The 20550-nt window shown below is 40.3% G+C and overlaps 1 protein-coding gene across 2 annotated transcripts in view; it reads left to right on the top strand.

The window, feature by feature from the left end:
* scube3 (signal peptide, CUB domain, EGF-like 3) overlaps positions 1–20494 on the top strand; it is a 69721-nt gene extending 49227 nt beyond the window's left edge. For both annotated transcript variants that reach the window (XM_071476823.1, XM_071476822.1), the window contains 16 exons: positions 1741–1857; positions 3601–3723; positions 8268–8384; positions 11649–11771; positions 11913–12029; positions 12143–12238; positions 12360–12476; positions 12945–13106; positions 13221–13424; positions 13994–14155; positions 14261–14428; positions 14516–14677; positions 14764–14961; positions 15089–15241; positions 17094–17173; positions 17473–20494. In XM_071476823.1, the coding sequence (XP_071332924.1) occupies positions 1741–1857; positions 3601–3723; positions 8268–8384; positions 11649–11771; positions 11913–12029; positions 12143–12238; positions 12360–12476; positions 12945–13106; positions 13221–13424; positions 13994–14155; positions 14261–14428; positions 14516–14677; positions 14764–14961; positions 15089–15241; positions 17094–17173; positions 17473–17625 (2252 nt within the window). In that variant the 3' untranslated portion in view covers positions 17626–20494. The remainder of the gene's footprint in view (positions 1–1740; positions 1858–3600; positions 3724–8267; positions 8385–11648; positions 11772–11912; positions 12030–12142; positions 12239–12359; positions 12477–12944; positions 13107–13220; positions 13425–13993; positions 14156–14260; positions 14429–14515; positions 14678–14763; positions 14962–15088; positions 15242–17093; positions 17174–17472) is intronic.
* Positions 20495–20550: the final 56 nt, after the last annotated feature.

The following is a 20550-nucleotide window of genomic DNA, read 5'->3' as shown; positions in this document are numbered from 1 at the left end:
AAAATCTTGCAAGGATGTGTTTGGTGTCCAACTTTTGAAAGAAAATATAGCACAATCATCCTAATACCAGTGAAAATTTGAATCTGTGTCCCTTGAAACACGACAACCAGTGCCAAAGCATCATGTCAGCCTGAAAACATTTGGTCATTTAAATGGAGGCTGACTTTTAAAGAAAAGGTCTTTGTAAAGTGCTGGAGCATCAGCGAAAGAAAGAAAAACAAAATGACTTAGGTTATCCAGGAAAATTGTCGCACAAATCATCATCAATCACCAACATATACAAACACAGATACACTGTATCGACAACCACAAGTCTGTTACTGGAGGTCACAAATACTGCTGACTGTCATCCAAGCTAAGATGACCTTCGTAGCAACATTTATGATGTCGACTCAGTTATTTATTTTTTTTATTTAAAGCCTGTGTGTTTATATTTGCTCGAAATTTATCCCACGTTCAGCCTGTAGCAACAACACACACTGAACTGTTTGGAGCTGTTGTCTATGAAACAGCTATGAAACATTACGTTACATCACTGTAAGCACCTGTTTTCCTTTGATACATAATTCCAATCTACAGCTGAGTTTTTTTATTTGAGGGAAAGAGCTTTAGAAAGTTTCATTATGGCTGCTGCAGGCAGTGCAGTTTTAGATTTAAGTGAAGGGGATTAGGTGTTTCCCCAAAGGGATCCTCGCTCTCTCTTTTAAAAAAAAAAAAAAAAAAAAATAGTGCAGCTGAATTTCCTCTTTAGTGCCACGTGTGAGCTGCTATCTCCTTGCCAGTGTGAGGTCTTAGGCTAACCCAACTGTGCTGGCTCCTTTTTAGACGAGCTGCCACCCATTAGACACAAGTGAGGAACTGGGCGGATGACCATTTGCCTTACAGCAAGTTAAAGTGATTGTTTCAGGACACAAATAGTTTTTTTTGTTTTTTTTTTATTAGTTTTTTTGTTCTTAAATGTGTAATTTGTTCTATAAAGCTGGCAAATCTATTAGGGCAGACATCGTTCTCTCTTATATGAGAATGAATTTCTCCTGTGCTGTTGCTTAAAATGAAAGTCTCTGTGAAATTTGTCACTGTCTAGAGAAGAGACCTCCGCCATCCTATCTGAACTGACTACCTCCCTTTTTTCAAATCAGTTGAGCCAACACAGGGGCCAGGTAGCTGAAATTGCTTTTTTATCCCCAAAATGCCTGGAAGGTTTTGTCAAAACCAGGAAAAAGTGGTGGTTTTTGTCTGCATCTGTCTGGAAGTCAAACCTGTACCCTCATGATGGAGGGGAGACAGATGTCCTACAGTACTGAGGACTTTTGGAGGTTGTAATTCACCTTGACCAAAGAGAAGCAAACATGCACACACTTACTGTACGTGCTTTTACACACACATAGAGAAAACATAGTAGTAAAGCGCTATATTTGGCTGTGTTATAATATTTCTGTCTCCTGTCATTATTCTGTTCCCTCACCGTTAATCTCATTCAGCTGCTGCATTTATTACTCTCTTTTCTATCTTTATTCCTCACTACCACTGAACACCTGAAATCCTGCTGTGCTTCTTATTTTTGTCTCCTGTTTGACACAAAAAAGGAATGCTGTATATAATAGTGTGTCTTCTAATTTTTACTATTATACCAGTATGCATGTAAGCTGTTTCAGCGGGGAGAAATAACTAGGTCAAGACAGCATCTACAGCATATTTTTCCAGGGGTTTGTCTGACTGTGAGTGCTTGTTTCCCTGCAGAGACCTGTGCAGTGAACAATGGCGGCTGTGATAGCACATGTCATGATTCAGTGACAGGAGTCCGCTGCAGCTGTCCTGTTGGCTTCACTCTGCAGCCGGACCGCAAGACCTGCAAAGGTAAAGCATCACCCACGGTTCCAGGCAGCGTTCAACCTGCACGTGTTCAGCTGTCACCAGATTTATCTCTGGCTTGTTGTGTTGCCAGGCACCCTGGAGCTTCTTTCTTCAATTGGAGCTCGCAAGTATTATTATCAAGAATTTATGCTGTTGCCACCCTCCATATGAGCCTCTTCGCCAACCTTTTAGTTTGATTTTCTCTTTATAGAGTACATGATCATTGTTTTGAACCCACAAGCACTATCCAGTGTCAGTTCCACCAATCTCACCCTACTTTCTGCTTTTCAGCAGCATAATCTGAGTAATAATTTTGTTATGCCGCTGGTTTTCTTGACAGTTTTTCCACCGCATCGCCATCTTCTTCCTTTCTTAGTGTTGGCAGAGAATCCTCAACTCAAGTAAACCTGTATATTCAACTGTCTACAGCAAGTTTTTTTTTATATTATGACTCATAAAAATAATTCCAAACTTTGCTGAGAATTATATTAGGTGACTGGGGAAAAAAAGACACTGCTGACATTCATGGAGTGGATGACTTTGGAGAGATTGAGGACAATCTGTCTTCAGAAGAGCTGGAATAGAAATCTGTGTGCTTTCTACAGCTCGTAATGTTACACTAACAGCTCTGATAAAAGTGTATTGGCCTATATTGGTTTGGTTTAAGAGGAGAGAAGAGGAAAACAAATCCTGGCAGTACTGGCACCAGACGACAGCGGCTCGCTTCAGGCCAGACACTTCTGAAGAGCTGAGACAAAGATGGAAAGGAAGGGATTATTTTATTCCATTTCTGATGCATTTATTTCAACCAGATGATGAAGACTCCCGCAAGAGACAGATGCCTCATTTGTGACGATGATTCAGACTTAATTAGATCTGCTTCCAAACCTACCAAAGCAGAGCACCATCAAATGCAGGGATGAACATATGATATACCGATTGGGTACTGGCTACAGAAGTAAAGAGCGCAGTAATCGGAAGGAGATGGACAATGATGATTTAGAGGTCTTACTGCTATGAGGCTTTATTATGTGAGAGCTGCAGCCCATTACAGTTACACGCAAGCTGATTTTTTGCCCTTTTGAGGTCCAGTAAGGAAATCCCATTTCCAGTTTCTGAGAGACTGTCACTCCAGGACAGCCAAACACGTAATCGTCCTATTTTGGATTATTCTGCACTATTAGCCCAACTGTCTTTGTTCTTATTCTTCCGTCTCTCTGTTCAGATTTAACAAGTTTTTCTGAACTTTTGTTAAAGGTGCTATAATCAGTATTTAACAATTAACAATGGATAAAAAGACTACTTTAGGGTTGCTCTCAGAGAATTATCCCTCAGGTCAGCAGCTCCCCTCAGTCCTATGCAGCGTTTCAATTGATTTTTGTGGTTTTGTGCTGACTTTACGCTGCCATCACAGCACCAAAGTTGGCAACTAGCTGGAGCATTTCGCAGCTAAAGAGCCAGGTACTTCCCTCAGGAGTTGGTGGAGACCAAAAACAGAGCTGAAAGGACAATTGACCAAAAACATGAGTACAAATTAATGCTAATGTTGCTCTGTATCTGCTGGACGTGTGAACAGGCAGCTGTTTGCTTACAAGTTCTCTATACCCAAGGTGATGTATAAATGTTTAACTCGACTTCAACTCGACAAAAAAGTACTGCAGGTTCCAGTTTCATTTCTCTCTCCTGTTTTTATTTGTGGTGTCTAATTTGTTGTGTCCATTCTTCTTGATGATTCTCTGTTCACAGACATTGACGAGTGCCGTCTGAACAATGGGGGGTGTGATCATGTGTGTCGAAACACAGTGGGCAGCTTTGAGTGCAGCTGCAAGAAAGGCTACAAGCTGCTGACCAATGAGAGAACTTGTCAAGGTAGGTAGCACATCAGACGATGTTTTGCCTCCTAAATAAAGCTAATTTTTCTGTGGATTACTACCTCAAAGCACAACCCTGAGCACCTTCTGTTAGGCAGAGCCCCCTTAAAGCAGAGTATGGATTTTAATACAGAATGGAAAACCAAAAATGTCTTCCTAGTGGCACAAAAATATGCTCCCCACTGGACTGCGGAGAAGCTATACCAGGCCTCTCTGGCTTGTTTGTCTGTTATATTTGGTGGCAGCCATCACTCAGCAGGAGCTGGGGGGACTAGCTGCAGAACAAATAAAGACTTTGCCATGGCCGAACACAGGTGTGAGGAATTAAAGCTCCCGACTCTAAAACCTCTGGTTTTTGAAAGAATCAAGCCACTACAGAAACATCTGGTGAAAGAAGACCAGCAGACTAGAACTGCGGAGCCGAGCTCAGTCTCCCCCCGGGTGGAAAAACAGATGACATGCTATTTTTTTATTCTCTTTTCTTTATTGATGTGGTCAGTCAATATCCAGCGTGCTACACATCAATGTCATGCGATGGGTTTTGAATCGCTGAACTGAATTACACCACTCTGTACACAATACACAAACATCCTATGTGGTCAATGAAAACATTACTATGTCACTGTGCTTTGCAACCACTTTCTTGTCACTTTGAGTCTATTCTTGCTGAGATGCGTTTTTCTCAGTATTTTGAGCCAAACAATTCAAAGTTTATTTTGCTAAATTAACGTAGATAACTGACAAAATCTGCTGTGTGCATGTGGGAATGTAAATCACAGCTTGTTTTCTGTGGCACTATGCCTTAAGCAACTCAGCCATGTGGTGTTTGGGTGCACAGGGGCAACTTTGGAACAGTGTTGTCCTTGTTTGGCGTTGTGTGTTTTGTCTGGAGAGAAGGGCTGTGATAAAGCTCACCTCCTTTTGAGTGAGGTGCTGCCAGGCTCACATACTCTACACCACTGAGTCACCTGTCTGCTCCTTATCCTTTCCTCTCATTCCTGTCATTTTTCTCACCTATGGAATGAGAGTCGGGTAAAATAAGAGCAGAATGCCTCTCAGTAGAGGTTGAACTTTATCTTAATAAAACTCTGCTGATTGGTGTTGCTGCTCCTGTGATTCCTGGTGTTTTTATGGTTGATGTTAGTATGCAAATCTGTAATTAAAGTGGTGATCCTGGGATTTAGTATTTCACTTTCATGAAGTTGGGAGAATCACAAGAGACAGACAAGGCAGACAAAAAAATCAAAGCAGCAGAAACTGAAATATCCTGACTTTTAATTCCTAGTATAAGGCAAACTCAAAAAAACACTGATTTTCCATTATGTAACAATGAATTTACAAACAACAAGGCGAAAAACCATGATATTAAAGATCAACAGCATGCGTCTGAGTAGTAAAAAAAATAAAAAATTCATTTAATTCAGTTAATACTTTTTACAACAAATTCTGGTTGTATTGTAAATCCCTGAAATGTTTCAAATTTGAAAATCTGCAAAAGAACAGTGGAGATGTGTAAAACTGTGTAAATTAATAGAGCTTCCATGTAATAACCCTTAATTTAAATTAATTAATTTTTTAATTTTCTATTTATCTCTAAGTATATTGTTTATTTATAGTGTTTATAATTTATGTTTTTAAATTTAATGATTTTGATTTTGGATAGTGTCTTTTATATGACCCTCACTGTCTGGTAAATGCCCATATCTTTATAACCCAGAATTTCTCTTTATTAATTGAATTCTCCCAGCCCAATTTCATATAACCCTGATGACATCAGCATGACATTATCAGGGTTATTTCCTTGGTGTGACTGCAGAGCCACAGAGGACATTATACAACTTACACTTTCATGTGTAAAATCTGTGTAATATATTTTCATTTTCTCAGACATAACTGTGTATTTCATAGGTTTTATATCAACAAAACAAAATATAATAACCCCATATTGCATCTCACTTAGGAGCATAAATCCAGGACAGGCAGATGAAGAAGATTAAGTGCACCTGCGGTAATTGCACAACCATCGTACTGTAGTTTTATTAACAGATGCTGGTTGTTGGTGGTGTGACACTTAAAGAGATGTTCGCTGTCTCCATGAGGTGTTGAGATGTGTAAACTGAACTCTGGGTTTATCTTGGTTTAAACAGTCATGGTGTTTCCCTGCTGTCAGTGGACCATGGCCCATAAATCAGGATGGGACATGTCTGCTGAGCCCCTGTCAGCATTCCTCCACCATCAACACCCTCCAAAGTCTCCTTCTCATCTCCTTCTCACTCCTAATCCATATGAGGGCACTCAGGGAGATGTGCATCAGACCTCATGTTTTCTTCTGAGGGAACATCTATGATAAGGCTCTTATCTGTTCTGTATAAACAACAGTGACCTTTTCTTAATTTCAGTCAACCTCATTTACCTCCCTAGATTTTTATTTTGGGTGGAGATTAAAGTGATGAACTGAGAGAGAGAAAAGATTAAATAATTGATGGAAACTCTGATTTGTGATTTCCATCTTAGTCTTTCAGTCTTTAGGCAGTGGTAGGCAGCAATATGACTGTTCTCACTTAATCTTTCCATCGTCCCTAGCACGTACATCACCTCATGATGCAGTCCTGCCTACCCACTGCATACTTCACCTTAGATGCTTGGTAAATAAGGGTTGTAGGAGTCCCAGATGTCTTCACACATCCACTCTGCAGCGTGGTGCAACAGAAAACGATATAATGATAAGTTGCAGATCAACTTCTGGCGTCACTTAGTGCAACATTTTTTGAGGATAAACTCGGCCACCACGCCTAATTCCCAGAGAGTCTTAAACTTAAACTTAAAAGTGCACCGAGTATAGTTTATACATAATTTGCAGAAAGCGATCGCTTTTGCAGTTCCTTGTACAGCATGTGCCAGCTCAGGCTGCTCTCGATTCCTGCTGAGAATCTCCTGGGGGCAACATTGGGGACAAATAGCACCGGCTGTAAGAGTTTGCTCCTGTTAATGTTGTGCATTTTATGTTTTTTTTTTATTTTTTTTGTGGTCACTTTTGACCTCTCTGTATTGAACCAGTGCATCAGGTTCAGACATTTCAAGATGATTTTATGTGTTGATTTTTTTTTTTTTTTTTTTTGTAAGAGGGGATCTATTGGTCTGGATGAGGTGTAGTTGTGTGCGTCAATGAAACATTCTGAGGTTTTTCAAACTTTTAAACATCCACTTGTGGATCCCCTCCAAAGCTTGTGCACTCTTTTGTAAACTGATCGCTTAATAAGCTTTCAATCTCAGCACTTTTTCATCTTTTTTGTTGCTTTGCCAAGCATTAACCTCAATGACTGTCTTTACTGTCTTTACTGAGGAGTTTAGCTGCACTGTCTATGAAGGATTATCCCTAGTATGAATATGGGCATGCAAGATTTGTGCAGACATTTATCAGTCTGTCTTCTTGGTATCTTCAAGGTAACCCATTATTTGACTGAACTCCTGTAATTGCTGTGAAATACCTGTGTCATCTGTTTGATGGTGGCTGGCGCTGCCTCATAACCCAGAGGAGCTTCAGCTGTAGTGGATGAAAGCATGATATTCCTGGGAAAATCCTCAGAACCTTTTTTTTTTTTTTAAATTAGCCAATTAGACATCTAGCACAGTTGTAGCACATCCCCATTTTCTCCCAGCATGTGTTGCCTGGGCTTGACACAGATTATTACTGACATTAAAGGAAACTTTGATCGCGATAAAACCAAATGTCATCCATCTCCTGTAGCTTCATGTATCAATGGACTTTGAGCCCATGCCATTTAAGCAACTTATCAGGATGCACATGTAAGAGAGCAGAGAAGCTCGAAAAGATAAGACAGGCCACTGACAGGCGGGATGGAGCTGTTGCAATGTGGATCTGCAGGTGTGACGAGGCTGACAGGGTCAGAGGGACCGGAGACTCAAAACAGGTTTTCTTCTTATCTGCATTCACACTACCAACAAATTTATCTAATTAATACAATGATTGTTGTTTTTAAAATTATTTTTCAATGCATGATATAAAAATGGTCTCAGAATAAAAGAGTGAGAAGTCAGATTGTGGAGTTTCCAACAATCCTGCATCATTTATAGTATGGTTAAGAGGAGAGAAGGGAAAGTGATTCTGTGAAGGGAGAAAAAAAACGAACCGTCAGCTCCTATTATCAGGTGAGGAGCAGACTTTCACTCCTGCTGCGGCCCTTTATTATTTCAAAAATACTTTCAAAAGTTCATTTTAGTGCATCAAAATGGAAAACTGTGTGACTGCAGAAGGTCAACCACTATACCAAGCAGCAAACGGAAGACGTCTTCTTTTCAGGAGATGCTTTTGTTGTTGTTGTTGTTGTTGTTGTTGTTGTTGTGACGTGTGATTTGACCCATTGCAATTCATGACAAACAATGAATGCAACACAAAAGATGAAAACAAGAAATTATGCCATGATTGGACGGGGTAGTCTTGTTTGAAAATTGAAAGATCTTTCTTGTAATTTGTTGAACTATTTGAGAAGTTTCTAACCGCATGTCTTTCTATCTGTACAGACATTGACGAATGCTCTTTTGACCGGGCCTGTGACCACTTTTGTGTCAACTCTGCTGGCAGTTTCCAGTGTCTTTGTCATAAAGGCTACGTCCTCTACGGCCTGGCACACTGCGGAGGTGAGCCAGCACCCCCCATCCCCACCCACACACACACACACACACACACACCTTGTCTGTTGATGTAAATCTCCTGTCCATCACTCCTCTGGTGTGGGATGCACTCACTCTGCATCCCACACCTCTTTGCTAGCCCTAAAATAGATTATTGCTGTTAATTTGACTGACAGCTCACATAAAAGAGTTTTAACTGATAAATTAAAGCATTGTACATATTTGAGATACAGTTTGGTGCCATATTAAAGTATAAACCAACATGTAGTCTTAGTAAGGTGTTGGACCACCATGTGCCAGCTTCAGTGCTTGTGTCAGGGTTATTTAGTTACTTTTTCATTTCACAGCATCAGCAGGTCAATTTCTCCAGTCCTTTGGTTTATGTCCAAATACCTGTCACGACATTCCCATCAGGCTCAGCTGAGTTTTATTATTGTTATTATTATTATTATTATTATTATTATTGTTATTATTGAGAAAATCAAGTGATTCTTTACAAAGTTATATTAATTCTGAATTGTTTAATTGAGGAAACTAACAAACCAACCGTATTGTTTGCCCAGTTTTCCCAGTCAGTGTTGTTGTCAATTGTCATCAACATGGAAGAGATCCTGCACGCATCTGCATTCTTGTAGAAAAACGAAATGTAACTAAATGCTCACTCTGATGGATTGCTTATCTCAAGCCAGTTTTAAGTCTGGTGGATTTTCAAATGCACTGAAATGAGCTGAAACAGGTGGCTGCCTCGGAGGCAGGAAATCAATCTGAGAACTTACGCTACACTTGGCACTAATGTAAGGTGTAGACGATTTGTGCTGTAGTTAATGGACTAAAACATGAAAAACCACAGCTATGGTCCTTCAAGGTGCAGTATGACCATGTCCATCAAGCATTAGCAGGTACCTACTGTACTCTGGCCTGGAACAGATATCAGAAACAGCCTTTGGTGTCAGAAGGAGATGTGTGGGGGCGCGTCAGATGTGCCTGGCAGGCAGCAAGAGGCCCGCCAGAGCACATCAGGATGTTGCGGCGGCCCTTTGATGGAGTGTATATCACCAGTTACAATCTGCTGCTGTCTCCAGCACCTCAGGGCCTCACAGTAGTTGTGGGAGAGACAGAGGGAGACAGCATATGCACTTGAAATACATAACTTTGCAGTGATTTGCTCTGTGTTTTTTTTTTTTTCTTGGTCTGTAGTTTGACAGGTCTACTGATCAGGAATGTTGCAATAGAATGCAGAAGCAGGAATGTTGCTGAGACTAGAGAGCGGTAAAGTGTAGATGTATGGGATGTTTCCTGTCTGTATCATTACTCTCACAATCTAATAAAGGTAACAGCGCCTTTGAAAAACGTCTAGTAGGGTCATAGGAGCCGTTCCACAATAGGCAGCCATATTAGCTGTCAGTTCTGGGAATAAAAGCACCAGAATTGGATTTGTGAGGCTTTTACTCACATGATGGACTGTGATCAGGCTACCACACTGAACTGCTGTGAGGAGAAGATGGTCAGGCGTAAATGACTCTCTATACCATTGTTGAGCGAGCCAGTGATGAATGATTTCCCCACGCTTTTCATCGGCGCTGTCGGAAATGTTAGATAACCCTAGAGATTAATGGCGTTCCCTGTTGTACTTTCTTCACTCCTGGCCATAACCAAGGTTACGTTGTTCCCTGTGTGGTTTATCAGCCAAAATATAGCTGTCAAACAGGCCAGAGAGCTGTGTTCAGTGTTTAACAATAGACTCACCCTAAACAAACCCAATTAGGTCAGTGACCTGCTGTCAAGCATTGTGCCGAGGCCCGTCAACATTCCTCCCAAGTGAGAGTATATCCAGCCATTCTCCCTCTCAGCTAACAAAACAATCTGCACATTTTTTGCTTATCTGGTAAGGAAATAGACTCAGAGCAGTTGCGACTAAATACTTTGTAAGTATTTTTGTATTTACATCACTTGAGCCAGCCAGCACTGACCTCAACAGAATTATGTGTGCATACATCGAAGAGAAAGAGTGGAGTCGGACCCACAGAGTTTAAGTTGATATCGGAACAAATTCAATTGAAATAATAAAATACAGAAAACACTGCCTAGATTTGCCTCGGACTAAAAGTTCCACTTGAAAACTCACATTACAATGTTGTTTGGACTGCAAGCTGCTGATGCTGATGAATAAGCACACAAAATTGATAAAAATTTAAAGATGGCAACATTTCCATGAACTCCCCAACCCGCCCTGAAATGTCTCTCCATGACACAAAGCAGTTGTTAAGATAAAATGTCAAATTGTCTTTTTTTTTATTGTCTGCTTTTCTTTCTTGGCTCTTCCCTGCTCTCTTCTGTAAGAGCAGAGGAAGAAAAAGACCAAAGAGACCTGGAGAAAGGTCAGAATACATCTACTCAGCCACCTTTTAAGTATGGGAGGAACAAAGAAGTTAGAAACAACAGTTGCTGGCACATGAGCTCGGCCTCCATCAGATATTCATTAGACTTCTTTGTCCTTTAAATTGTGTGCTTTGATGCGGAGGATAAGCAGCGCGTCTCTCACAACATTTCCAAGCAGCTCCGGCTAGTCATCGGCAGAGCGCTGCTGATGAAGTCATCATCTTCTTCTGGGAGTGCAGAGGCGCACAGACTGTTTTTATTCAGGGTGAATAATTGAATGAGACAAGGGAGAGCATTTCATATCAGCAGGCCAGATCATCAATCACTGTCATTATCTCTGCCTCGTCCCCGCCGTCTCCGCCACTTGTCCGTGGCCCGGCGCATCCTCAGCCCCACTCACTAGACTAATTTTGTGTCTGGCGTCAATAGCAAGCCAGTCTGCATCTGGATCCCGGATGCTTTTAGCTGTTTGAGCTCGGCATGTGTTTGAAAAGGTGATTATAATTTATTGCTTACCACAAGGCTTCCTAACCGAAGAGCAGAGGAGTTTTGACCATGAAATTGAGTGTGGCGACATCAAAACGAGGAATCACTTCTGTTTACATGCAAACACATTAATCTTCCCAGAATGTGACTCTCTGACAGGATGAAGTGAACTGACCTCACAGGAACTCCTCATTCACAGCTGCACTGTTTCTCAATCAAGTCTGTTTCTCTTTTATTTTATTCAACAAAATGAACTCCAGATTGTTTTGGACACAGCCTTTCTCAGTGTTTCTGATGTCATCCTTTTTCTTTCTCTCTCTCTCTCATATTTTAGATTCATTGTGTGCAACTAATCATTTTATGCATATACACTAAATGTTGATATGTAAACGAATGTGTTTACAGATATTGATGAATGCAGTATAAATCGTGGGGGCTGTAAATATGGCTGCGTCAACAGTCTGGGGAGCTACGAGTGTACCTGTCCACCAGGGTTCAAGCTGCACTGGAACAGGAAAGACTGTATTGGTATGTAGCAGCACTGCCCCCCTGTGGCGGACACATTGAGTCGCACTCAGAGCACATCACTCCTCACACCAGTGTCTGGGTGATTTCTCTGGCTCTCTGTCAGCTTTTTTTTTGTCAACGGCGGGTTTTATTTTCTCTCAGAGCTCGTGAAATGTCCTCCTGGACTGATTGCACCAAAAGCCACTCTGACCTGCAGCAAGACGGGCAAGAAAGAGAGCTGCTCTCTTACCTGTGCCTCTAAAGCTCACTATCTGGCAGGTATGTCCCCCGCAACGTGTGCGCGGTCATAAAACACAACACGGTTGTCATTTAAACTCAAAATGATAAACATTTTACAAACTTATTTTATTTTGGCGTGACCTTTTTTGCAGAGTCTGACAACAGCTACTCAGTCAGTTGTGGTATCCCCATCCTCAGAGGAAAGTCCCCTTCCAGGCTCAACTCCAGCAGCAGTCAGAGCTGCATAGGTTCGCTGCCCTCCAGATTCTCATGAACACGTTTCAGCAACACAATCTGTCAGTCATGACAGCACACACAGTTTGTATTTGTCAGTGTGCTCCTACCCACTGTGGCTGTGTTTGTCTGTAGAGACTTTGGCCCCTCCAGTGAAGCAGACGGCTTCTTTCAAGATTAAAAACGCCAAATGTCACCTGCACCCTAAACTGACTGGCAGGACGGAGGACAGGGGACGGACACTAGGACCAGGTCAGTCGCTATCTGCGTGTGCTGCTGTGTACATGTGCTGTTATTCATGGAGATTTAAAGAGATGTATGATTTGGAGCTGAAACAGTCAGTTGATTAATCAGTTAGGTGATAATGGATTTCAATCTTTTTCCAAATAAAGATTTCTAACATTCATTGGTGTGAGCATTTGCTGTTGCTCTTAACTGATTATTAATGAGCATTTTCCACCATTTTTCTGACATTTTATGGACAAGACAATTAGTCGATCAATGAAGAAAAAAATCAATAGATGAATCAGTAATGAAAACAATCATTAGTAGCAGCCCTAATATAACTAGTAATGATCTGTGTGCTACCCTTGAGCCACACCTCCCAAGAAATTATAGACTAACTCTCAAATATTAATGAACATTTCTTGTTTGTACCCATATACAGGTTTATCTTACACAGTATTGCCTCACAGTCTGTGTGATATCATGTGTCTACAGGAGGGGGGCAGCCCTGCAGCAACTGCCTTGTAACATTTGTCAATCTCAAATGTGACTCCTCCAAGAAAGCTAAAGGGCGGCGTGCTCGCAACCCTTCTAACAAAGAGGTAACACGCATCACTTTGGAGCTAGAAGCTGAGGTCAAACCTGGAGACACTACAGGTCAGTCATCTCGTCTGCACAATCACTTCATGTTTTCTGCTTCCTTGTTTTATTGCCCACTCAAGGCCATAATTATAATTTAATTACTGTTTTTATTTATTTACCCATAACCAGGCAGTTGCAATCTGAGCTGCCTGAGACAGCGCATGGAGAAGCAGGTGAAGACGTACATCAAGGCTCTGAAGAAGTCCATCAACCAGGAGCGCTTCCTGATCCGAGTCGCTGGTTTGGAATACGAGGTGGCACAAAAACTTCCCCAGGCTGCTCCCGTTCAGGAGAACTGTGGACCGGGCTGGGAGAGGGACAGTGGGAGATGTGGTAAGAGCAGAGAGCTGGACCAGGACCGTCAGATGAGCTGTTTCACTCTCTGATGTCCAAATATGTTAAATATGAGAATTATAACAACAATGACAGACTCAGAATTTAACCTCATATCAAACCATATTCTGTCATAATCTGCAATACAGTGTCTTGTGAGGTGAAGTGTACGGTCAGTGTTCACTTCATTAATTACACCCATAGAGTCTAATGCAATCCAAGACAGCTGTTCTGCCATAAAATCTATTTTCATACCAAACGTGTTTGGCTTTTATGGACACTTTGTTAGAACCATTCATTAAATTATACAGTGTGTGTTGGCAGTGAGGTCATAGCTAGTTGCACATTTGAAACACCTCTTAATAAAACACACAACACCACCTTCAACTATGACCTCAGTAATAAACATTAACTAATTTTACACATTAAGATTACACATTAGGATCATCATAAAGATAGATGATCAGAATTGACAATCTTGAAGTTAGAGGTTTGCAATGTATGTTTTATTAACTGATTTAAGTCATGTGTGTCATCTCTGACTGGAGCCGTTTTGGATATTCTCTCAGTCAGATGCTTGCCGGGGTCTTACTACCACGGTGAGCAGGAGCGCTGTGTCCAGTGTCCGCCCGGCACTTTCCAGGAGAAGGAGGGGCAGCTGGCCTGTGACCTCTGCCCTGGCAGTGATGGCCACGGGCCTGTTGGAGCACGAAACATCTCCTCCTGTGCAGGTAGCCTGGTTCAAAGTCCCAGAGGCAGTATGAAATATGTACGCATATGTGAAGGGCCGCTGTCCTTACTGAACCTGCTCTCTGTGTTCTTCAAATCAAATCCAGGCCAGTGTCCAACAGGGTCCTTCTCCAGCGATGGATTCAAACCATGTCAGCCGTGCCCCCAGGGAACCTACCAGCCAGATTTGGGACGGACCCTGTGCTTCCCCTGTGGGGGGGGACTGAGCACCAAGCGGGAGGGTGCCAGCTCCTTCCACGACTGTGAAGTCAAAGGTCAGCTTTTTCTCCTTTTTGTACAGGCAGGAAAATATGCTTGAATAATCTCCACTACTAACATGTGTTTTCAATTTTACCATGCAGTTCAGTGTTCTCCAGGTCATTACTATAACACCACAGTACACCGCTGTATCCGCTGCCCAGTGGGGACCTATCAGACTGAGTTTAGACAGAACTACTGTATTTCCTGCCCTGGGAACACCACCACTGATTTTGATGGTGCCACAAGCGTCTCTCAGTGCAAGAGTGAGTCTGAAAGTGACTGTTTTGTGTTGTGTCAGATTTTTTAAACATGAGCTGGAATCTAATTTGTTTTGATTCTGTATGTCTAGATAGGCAATGTGGTGGCGAGATGGGCGAGTTCATGGGTTATATTGAGTCACCTAACTATCCCGGTAATTACCCTGCTAATGTGGAGTGTATTTGGAACATCAACCCACCCAGCAAGCGCAAGATCCTAATCGTGGTGCCGGAGATTTTCCTGCCCTCAGAGGATGAATGTGGAGATGTGTTGGTTATGAGGAAGAACTGTGAGTGCCTCTGTTTCCGGTTGTTGTTTTAATGGAATTTATTGTTTATATATATGTAATTGCACCATACAAGGAACAGTTCTGAAAACCTGTTTAGTCATTGTTGTCCTTTCTGTGCCCCTCCAAGGGTCAGCCACATCCATCACCACCTATGAGACATGCCAGACGTACGAGCGGCCTATTGCCTTCACAGCTCGCTCCAGACGTCTCTGGATTAATTTCAAGTCCAATGAGGCCAACAGCGCCAGGGGCTTCCAGATCCCATATGTTACTTATGATGGTATGTAACATGCAAAGTTTTTTTACTGTTTTTTTTTTTTTGTTTGTTTTATAAATTCAGATTTGGCAAACTAAGAAACTCTGTGACTCAGTTTATTATCTCCATAAAGTGCAACTACGTAACTTTTGAATGACAAAATAAGACAGTCTTCCTGTTACAAATGAAAAGTTGAAATCATAAGAAATGAAATGCACCCGTTCTCAATTCAGCACCCACAGGGGTTTTCCCTCTGCAGAATTACTTGGTCTGGTTTGATCAACATCTTATGGTGGGTAATGATAGCCAACAACAGCAAACTAGATATAGCTCTGCAAATGATATTACTGAGTCATTTTGCTCCACTTGTGCTACTGTGAAAGTAACACACACTGCTTACATCACATAGCAGCTTGTCATTTCACACGTGCACACAAGATTTCACTGGTTTCATTAAACAAGTACGTTTGACCAAAATAATCTTAAGCTTAGCTAAAGGTCGAGTTACAAGCTTTTTCCAGAGCTCTCAATCACATCTCATTGCGGAGCCTCTGGAAAAAGCTCATTTAAGCAAACTCAATTCATCTGCTGAGGAAGAGTGTGAGATGGTTATAAGCTCCAGGAAAGTTAAGTAAGTTTCCAAGGTCATGAATGCATGTTCCACACTCAAGAATTTATTCATTTAAGCAAATGATTGCAGATAACAAAAAGAAAAGACCACAAAAAGAAAACAAACAGATTTTTTTACTGATCTTTAATGAGGCAGATGCAAGCCATGCGGATACTTTTGATTTTATTTTCCCAGATTTTGAGATTTTTATCTCTGAGGTTTCTGCCTCCACCACAACACAGTGCAGGAGAATATAATTTGTTGTGCTGTATGTATGGTTGGTCTATGATTAAAGCTGATACTAATATCAATATTTTTTTAAAACGGGCAATATCAGCATATTTGCTGATAGTCTTTTTCATTCATGCATAATATAAAAAAAAACAAACATTTTTGATGAGCCTTCTTTTTTGTTTTATTAGTTGTTGAGAAAGACATGTACCCAGCAAACAACCTGTCAGTGCTCTCTGGTGGACAGTCTAAGCAGTGACACAGTCTCTCAATAATGCCAAACATATCTTTGGCATTTCTGTACTGCAGTTTGTGGTTACTTATTGGCAGAGATGTAGACCAATACCAATATCACTGCAACAAGCTAATATTAGTTCAGCTCTATTCACAAAATTGAAAAAGCCTCTTTATCTTTCCCAGTTACTTATATAATCCACAGTCAATTTTCATTGGCCTTTTTAGGGCAGCTGCTTTCTACCAAAAAATAAATAAATAAATAAATAAATAGTTTTCATCATCAAGCAATCTGCTGCTTTTTCTTGATTTATTGCTTGGTGTATAAAATGTCAGAAAATAATGGTAAAGTCACATCACAATATTTTCATCCCAACTGCTGCTGATAATGAAAGAAAAAAGAAAAAGAAAGCAAAATGGATAAATGGTTCTAATTTTCCAAGTGAAACCTGGATAAATAAACTATCTGCATTGCTAGAAGTACCACAAGGAGTATGTGAGGACTTTTTAAAATAATATTTTATATTTTATTTTATATAATATGGGTGAAGTAACTCTTTATTGTTACAGTTAGATATCTGTTAACATTAAATGGCCTGACACGTCTCGTTAAGTGACAGTTAACTGAGTCAAAGGGAGTTTCCAATGTGTGGATTTGTTTTGTGTTTTTTGGGCACGCCTTTTTATTATGTTATTTTACCAACTAGGCCTGTTTTGGATATGTATGACATGTTTTGCAGTATGTCATTTGGTGACTAGTAACTGTGTCCTGTGTTATGTCCCGTGTGTTTATGTGTTCAGAGGACTATGAACAGCTCGTAGAGGACATAGTGCGAGATGGAAGACTCTACGCCTCCGAAAACCATCAAGAAATCCTCAAGGTTAGCAGTCTTCCTTCTTCTTACTCTATTGCTTATTGTTGGTACAGCAAAGGGGTGACTCAGTGAAGCAATAAGCTATAGATGAAAAGGTATTGTTGGGCCAAACACAACTGTTGCTAACACATTAGTACTTGTATGAGTCAGAAGGTACATTAACATTGAAAAGATTTGTTAATGTCGTCATATGGTAGGTGTGTAATTGATTGCGTAATTGCTTCAAATGTGAAATGTAAATCAGGCAATTGCAGCAGTTAGTGTTTCAGTGTAGAGTTGACACATGGTTTTGTTTTTCCCCACAGGATAAAAAACTGATTAAGACTCTTTTTGATGTGCTGGCTCACCCAAACAACTACTTTAAGTACACCACTCGGGAGTCCAACGAGATGCTGCCCCGCTCCTTCATACGTCTCATAAGCAGCAAAGTCTCAGCTTTTCTGCGACCATACAAGTAAAAGGTCACACAGCTGCTGACGCACCGGATCGCGAGCCCCCGACATCCCCCTCTGCCTTACAGGCCTCATCCCGCAACTCTCACAGGGCTTAGAAAAAACACAAAACATACTTCCATGTTTACCCTCTCTTATTTTCCATAGGCTTTGACAATAAACACTATGCAGACCTGAAAAATACTGAACATTATTTGTGTTTTAGGTTTTTTGTCAGTTTCCATACAGCGCAGGTCTGCAGTCCCGAGCTCAAACATTTAGTGGGGATGTAGAGTATGTGAGTGGGTTTGGTTTCTATTGTGTTGTGCAACAAAACCATACACACACAAAAAACAAAACAAAAAAAAAAATCAACAAAACAATAGAAACGCCCACTTCAGACAGGAGTGGCGTTTTGTGTGCGCGGTTTGAGCTTGATGGAGCTTGTTATTGAATTTGCTTAAATGAGCGGTCTGAGTTCGAGCTCCAACCCCTACCATTAAGTATGACTGTAAGTGTTGTTTAAGTGTTGTGTAACCCTGGCTCCATCTTCAGTGTCTGTGTGCTGTCCTCGAGGAGGAGCAGTTGTTAAAATCATGTCGCAGCTGCGTCCCGGGTCATTTAAAAAGCCTTACTATGTTTGAGCTCTTAGAGCGATTTCCAAGAGTTTTACTGTTAAAACAGTTTATCTATGTTTTGTTCCGTCTGTCTAGACTGTACTAGCATTTTTCCAACCTTGAGATAATTTCTGTTGCTCCTTTTCATGCCAACTTAAAGCAGATACAAAAAGGTGGTTGATCAATCCAGGAACACAGTGAACATTGGGAGATGAATAACAAGCAAATATTTGTGAGAGCCACAGAAATGAGATAATGTGATGTCTAGTGGAACATGTCTCGGTGAGAGAGAGAGAATGTCTTTGAGGGACATTATGTTTGCTGCTTCTTTTAAAAAGGTCACTTTAATTCTTCAATCTCATATTGTCTTTCTGATGTACTCTACACACTAATAGTCTATAGGTTTAAAACAAAAGAAAGCTCAGAATCTGAAATATTTTAGTTCTTACACACAGTAAGTTGATAATCTCACATTGCCTGTCTGTGGACTACCAGTTTTATCATGTTTTTATTTCAATCTTGTAAATAATGAAAATAAATTAGACGAGGGTTGAATTCTTTAATCCTATTTTTTTTTTTTTTTTTTTTTTTTTAAACGCAGGACCCCCAAAATCACTCTCTGCCCTTGTTGTTCCACCCGTCTCAAATCCAAAGACACCCTCCAAACACCCCACAAACATTTTGTTCTGTCCCAATGAAGACAGCTCTTCCAAAGACCGTCCAAAAAAGGCGGGTCAAGTTGTTGTTTTTTTTTGTTTTGCGATTTAGACCCATCCTACCCTTTTATTACAAAGTGCAATGAATGAAAATAACACACCTTAAACTTGGTTACGCCCCATTGTGACCCACACAAAGGTTGTGAAATGTGTTTTGGGCTGCAGTCTCTTTGAGACTCATTGTATGAAATATTTATCCATCACTGTGAGCAGAAGATGTTTAGGTTTAAACATGTAACTACTCTATTGAGAAATACAAAAAATATAAGTCTATTAAAATGTGATAAAAACCAGTATTTGGTTTGTTTAAAAAAAATAAAATAAAATTTTTAAAAAAGTTATTAAATCAACCAAAACAGGGTAAAAATTATTTGTTTAGTAAAAAAATCAAAAATATAACTTTTCTTCAAGTTGGGATCTGCAAAATGGTTAAGGAATAGTTTGACACGTTGGAAAATACTTGTTTACTCATTGCCTAGACTGAGATGAGAAGATTAAAGAGTGGAAACGGCTAGCCTGGCTCTGTCCAAAAGGTAAAATCTGTCCAACACGTCACTAAAGTTTACTGAAACATTGTCTTATTTAACTGGTCCAGAGTGTAAAAAAAAAAAAAAAAAACAAGACAGTGGTTTTTGGGGTATATGTCTGACTATTTCTTGATGGGGTGCAGTCACGTCAATAAAGTTAGTAAGCAAATTTCCCAAAATGTCAGAACTATTCCATAAAGGTCATTATCACCATGGTCAGTGGGCAAGTGACAATGATAACCCCCACCCCTTAACTTGCATATTCAACCCTCGAAATTAAATTGAGTCAATGCTTACTCTCCATTATATAATGAATATTTCTGGGAGGATTTGTTTGTCCCCTCTCATGTAAATAAAAATAAAGTGGGATGGTACAACTCATCATGTACCATCCAGTATCCAAGTACCTGAGCTTTAGGATGACAAAGGGAACTTGACCACATTGTCAAAGTTGAGGGCAATGCTGGGCCACGCCATGAAGAACTCATGTCAGCTCTCTACACATCTCACTTAAATGCAAACAGTCAGATTTTCTACATTTATCTCTCCATGTACACGCCATCACGCAGCATCCCAGTGTGCTCACTCGGCCCACATGCCCTCATTCCCCCACGCCCCCAAAATCAGCTTCTTTCCTGCAACCTGATAAGTTTTGGTTTTTTTTGTTGTTTGGTTTTTTTTTTTTTTTTTTTTTTTTTTTTTTTTAAATTGTTGCCTTTTAACGAGAGTTTGCTATGATGTATCATAGAGTTGATAATGATATTTGCACTTGAATTGTTATTGCTCATGTAAAGAAATGTCTGGATTTTGTATTGTCTTTTTAAATGAATGGAATTGGTGTTCTTATTTTCTTGTAGCTTGTTTGTTCATGAAATGTTCACTCACCGTTTAGTCTATAGAGATGATACACAAAGTAACATTATCAACTGTAAAAGGAAAAAAAAAAAAAAAAAAAAAAAAAAAAAGATGTAGAGGTGAATGAAACAAGTTTGTACTTGTTACTGCCCAAAACTTATCGAAATAAACATACTGTACTTCAGCTTCATTTCAAAAAAATTTTAATGTCTGTATAATAAGTTCATACAATTTATC

Source organism: Trachinotus anak, unplaced genomic scaffold (genome assembly GCF_046630095.1).
Source record: "Trachinotus anak isolate AG129_WGS33_773 ecotype Australia unplaced genomic scaffold, CSIRO_AGI_Tana_v1 ptg000004l, whole genome shotgun sequence".
Lineage (NCBI taxonomy): Eukaryota > Metazoa > Chordata > Actinopteri > Carangiformes > Carangidae > Trachinotus > Trachinotus anak.
The sequence above is the reverse complement of the archived record's forward strand: the minus strand, read 5'-3'. Positions and strand labels throughout refer to the sequence as shown.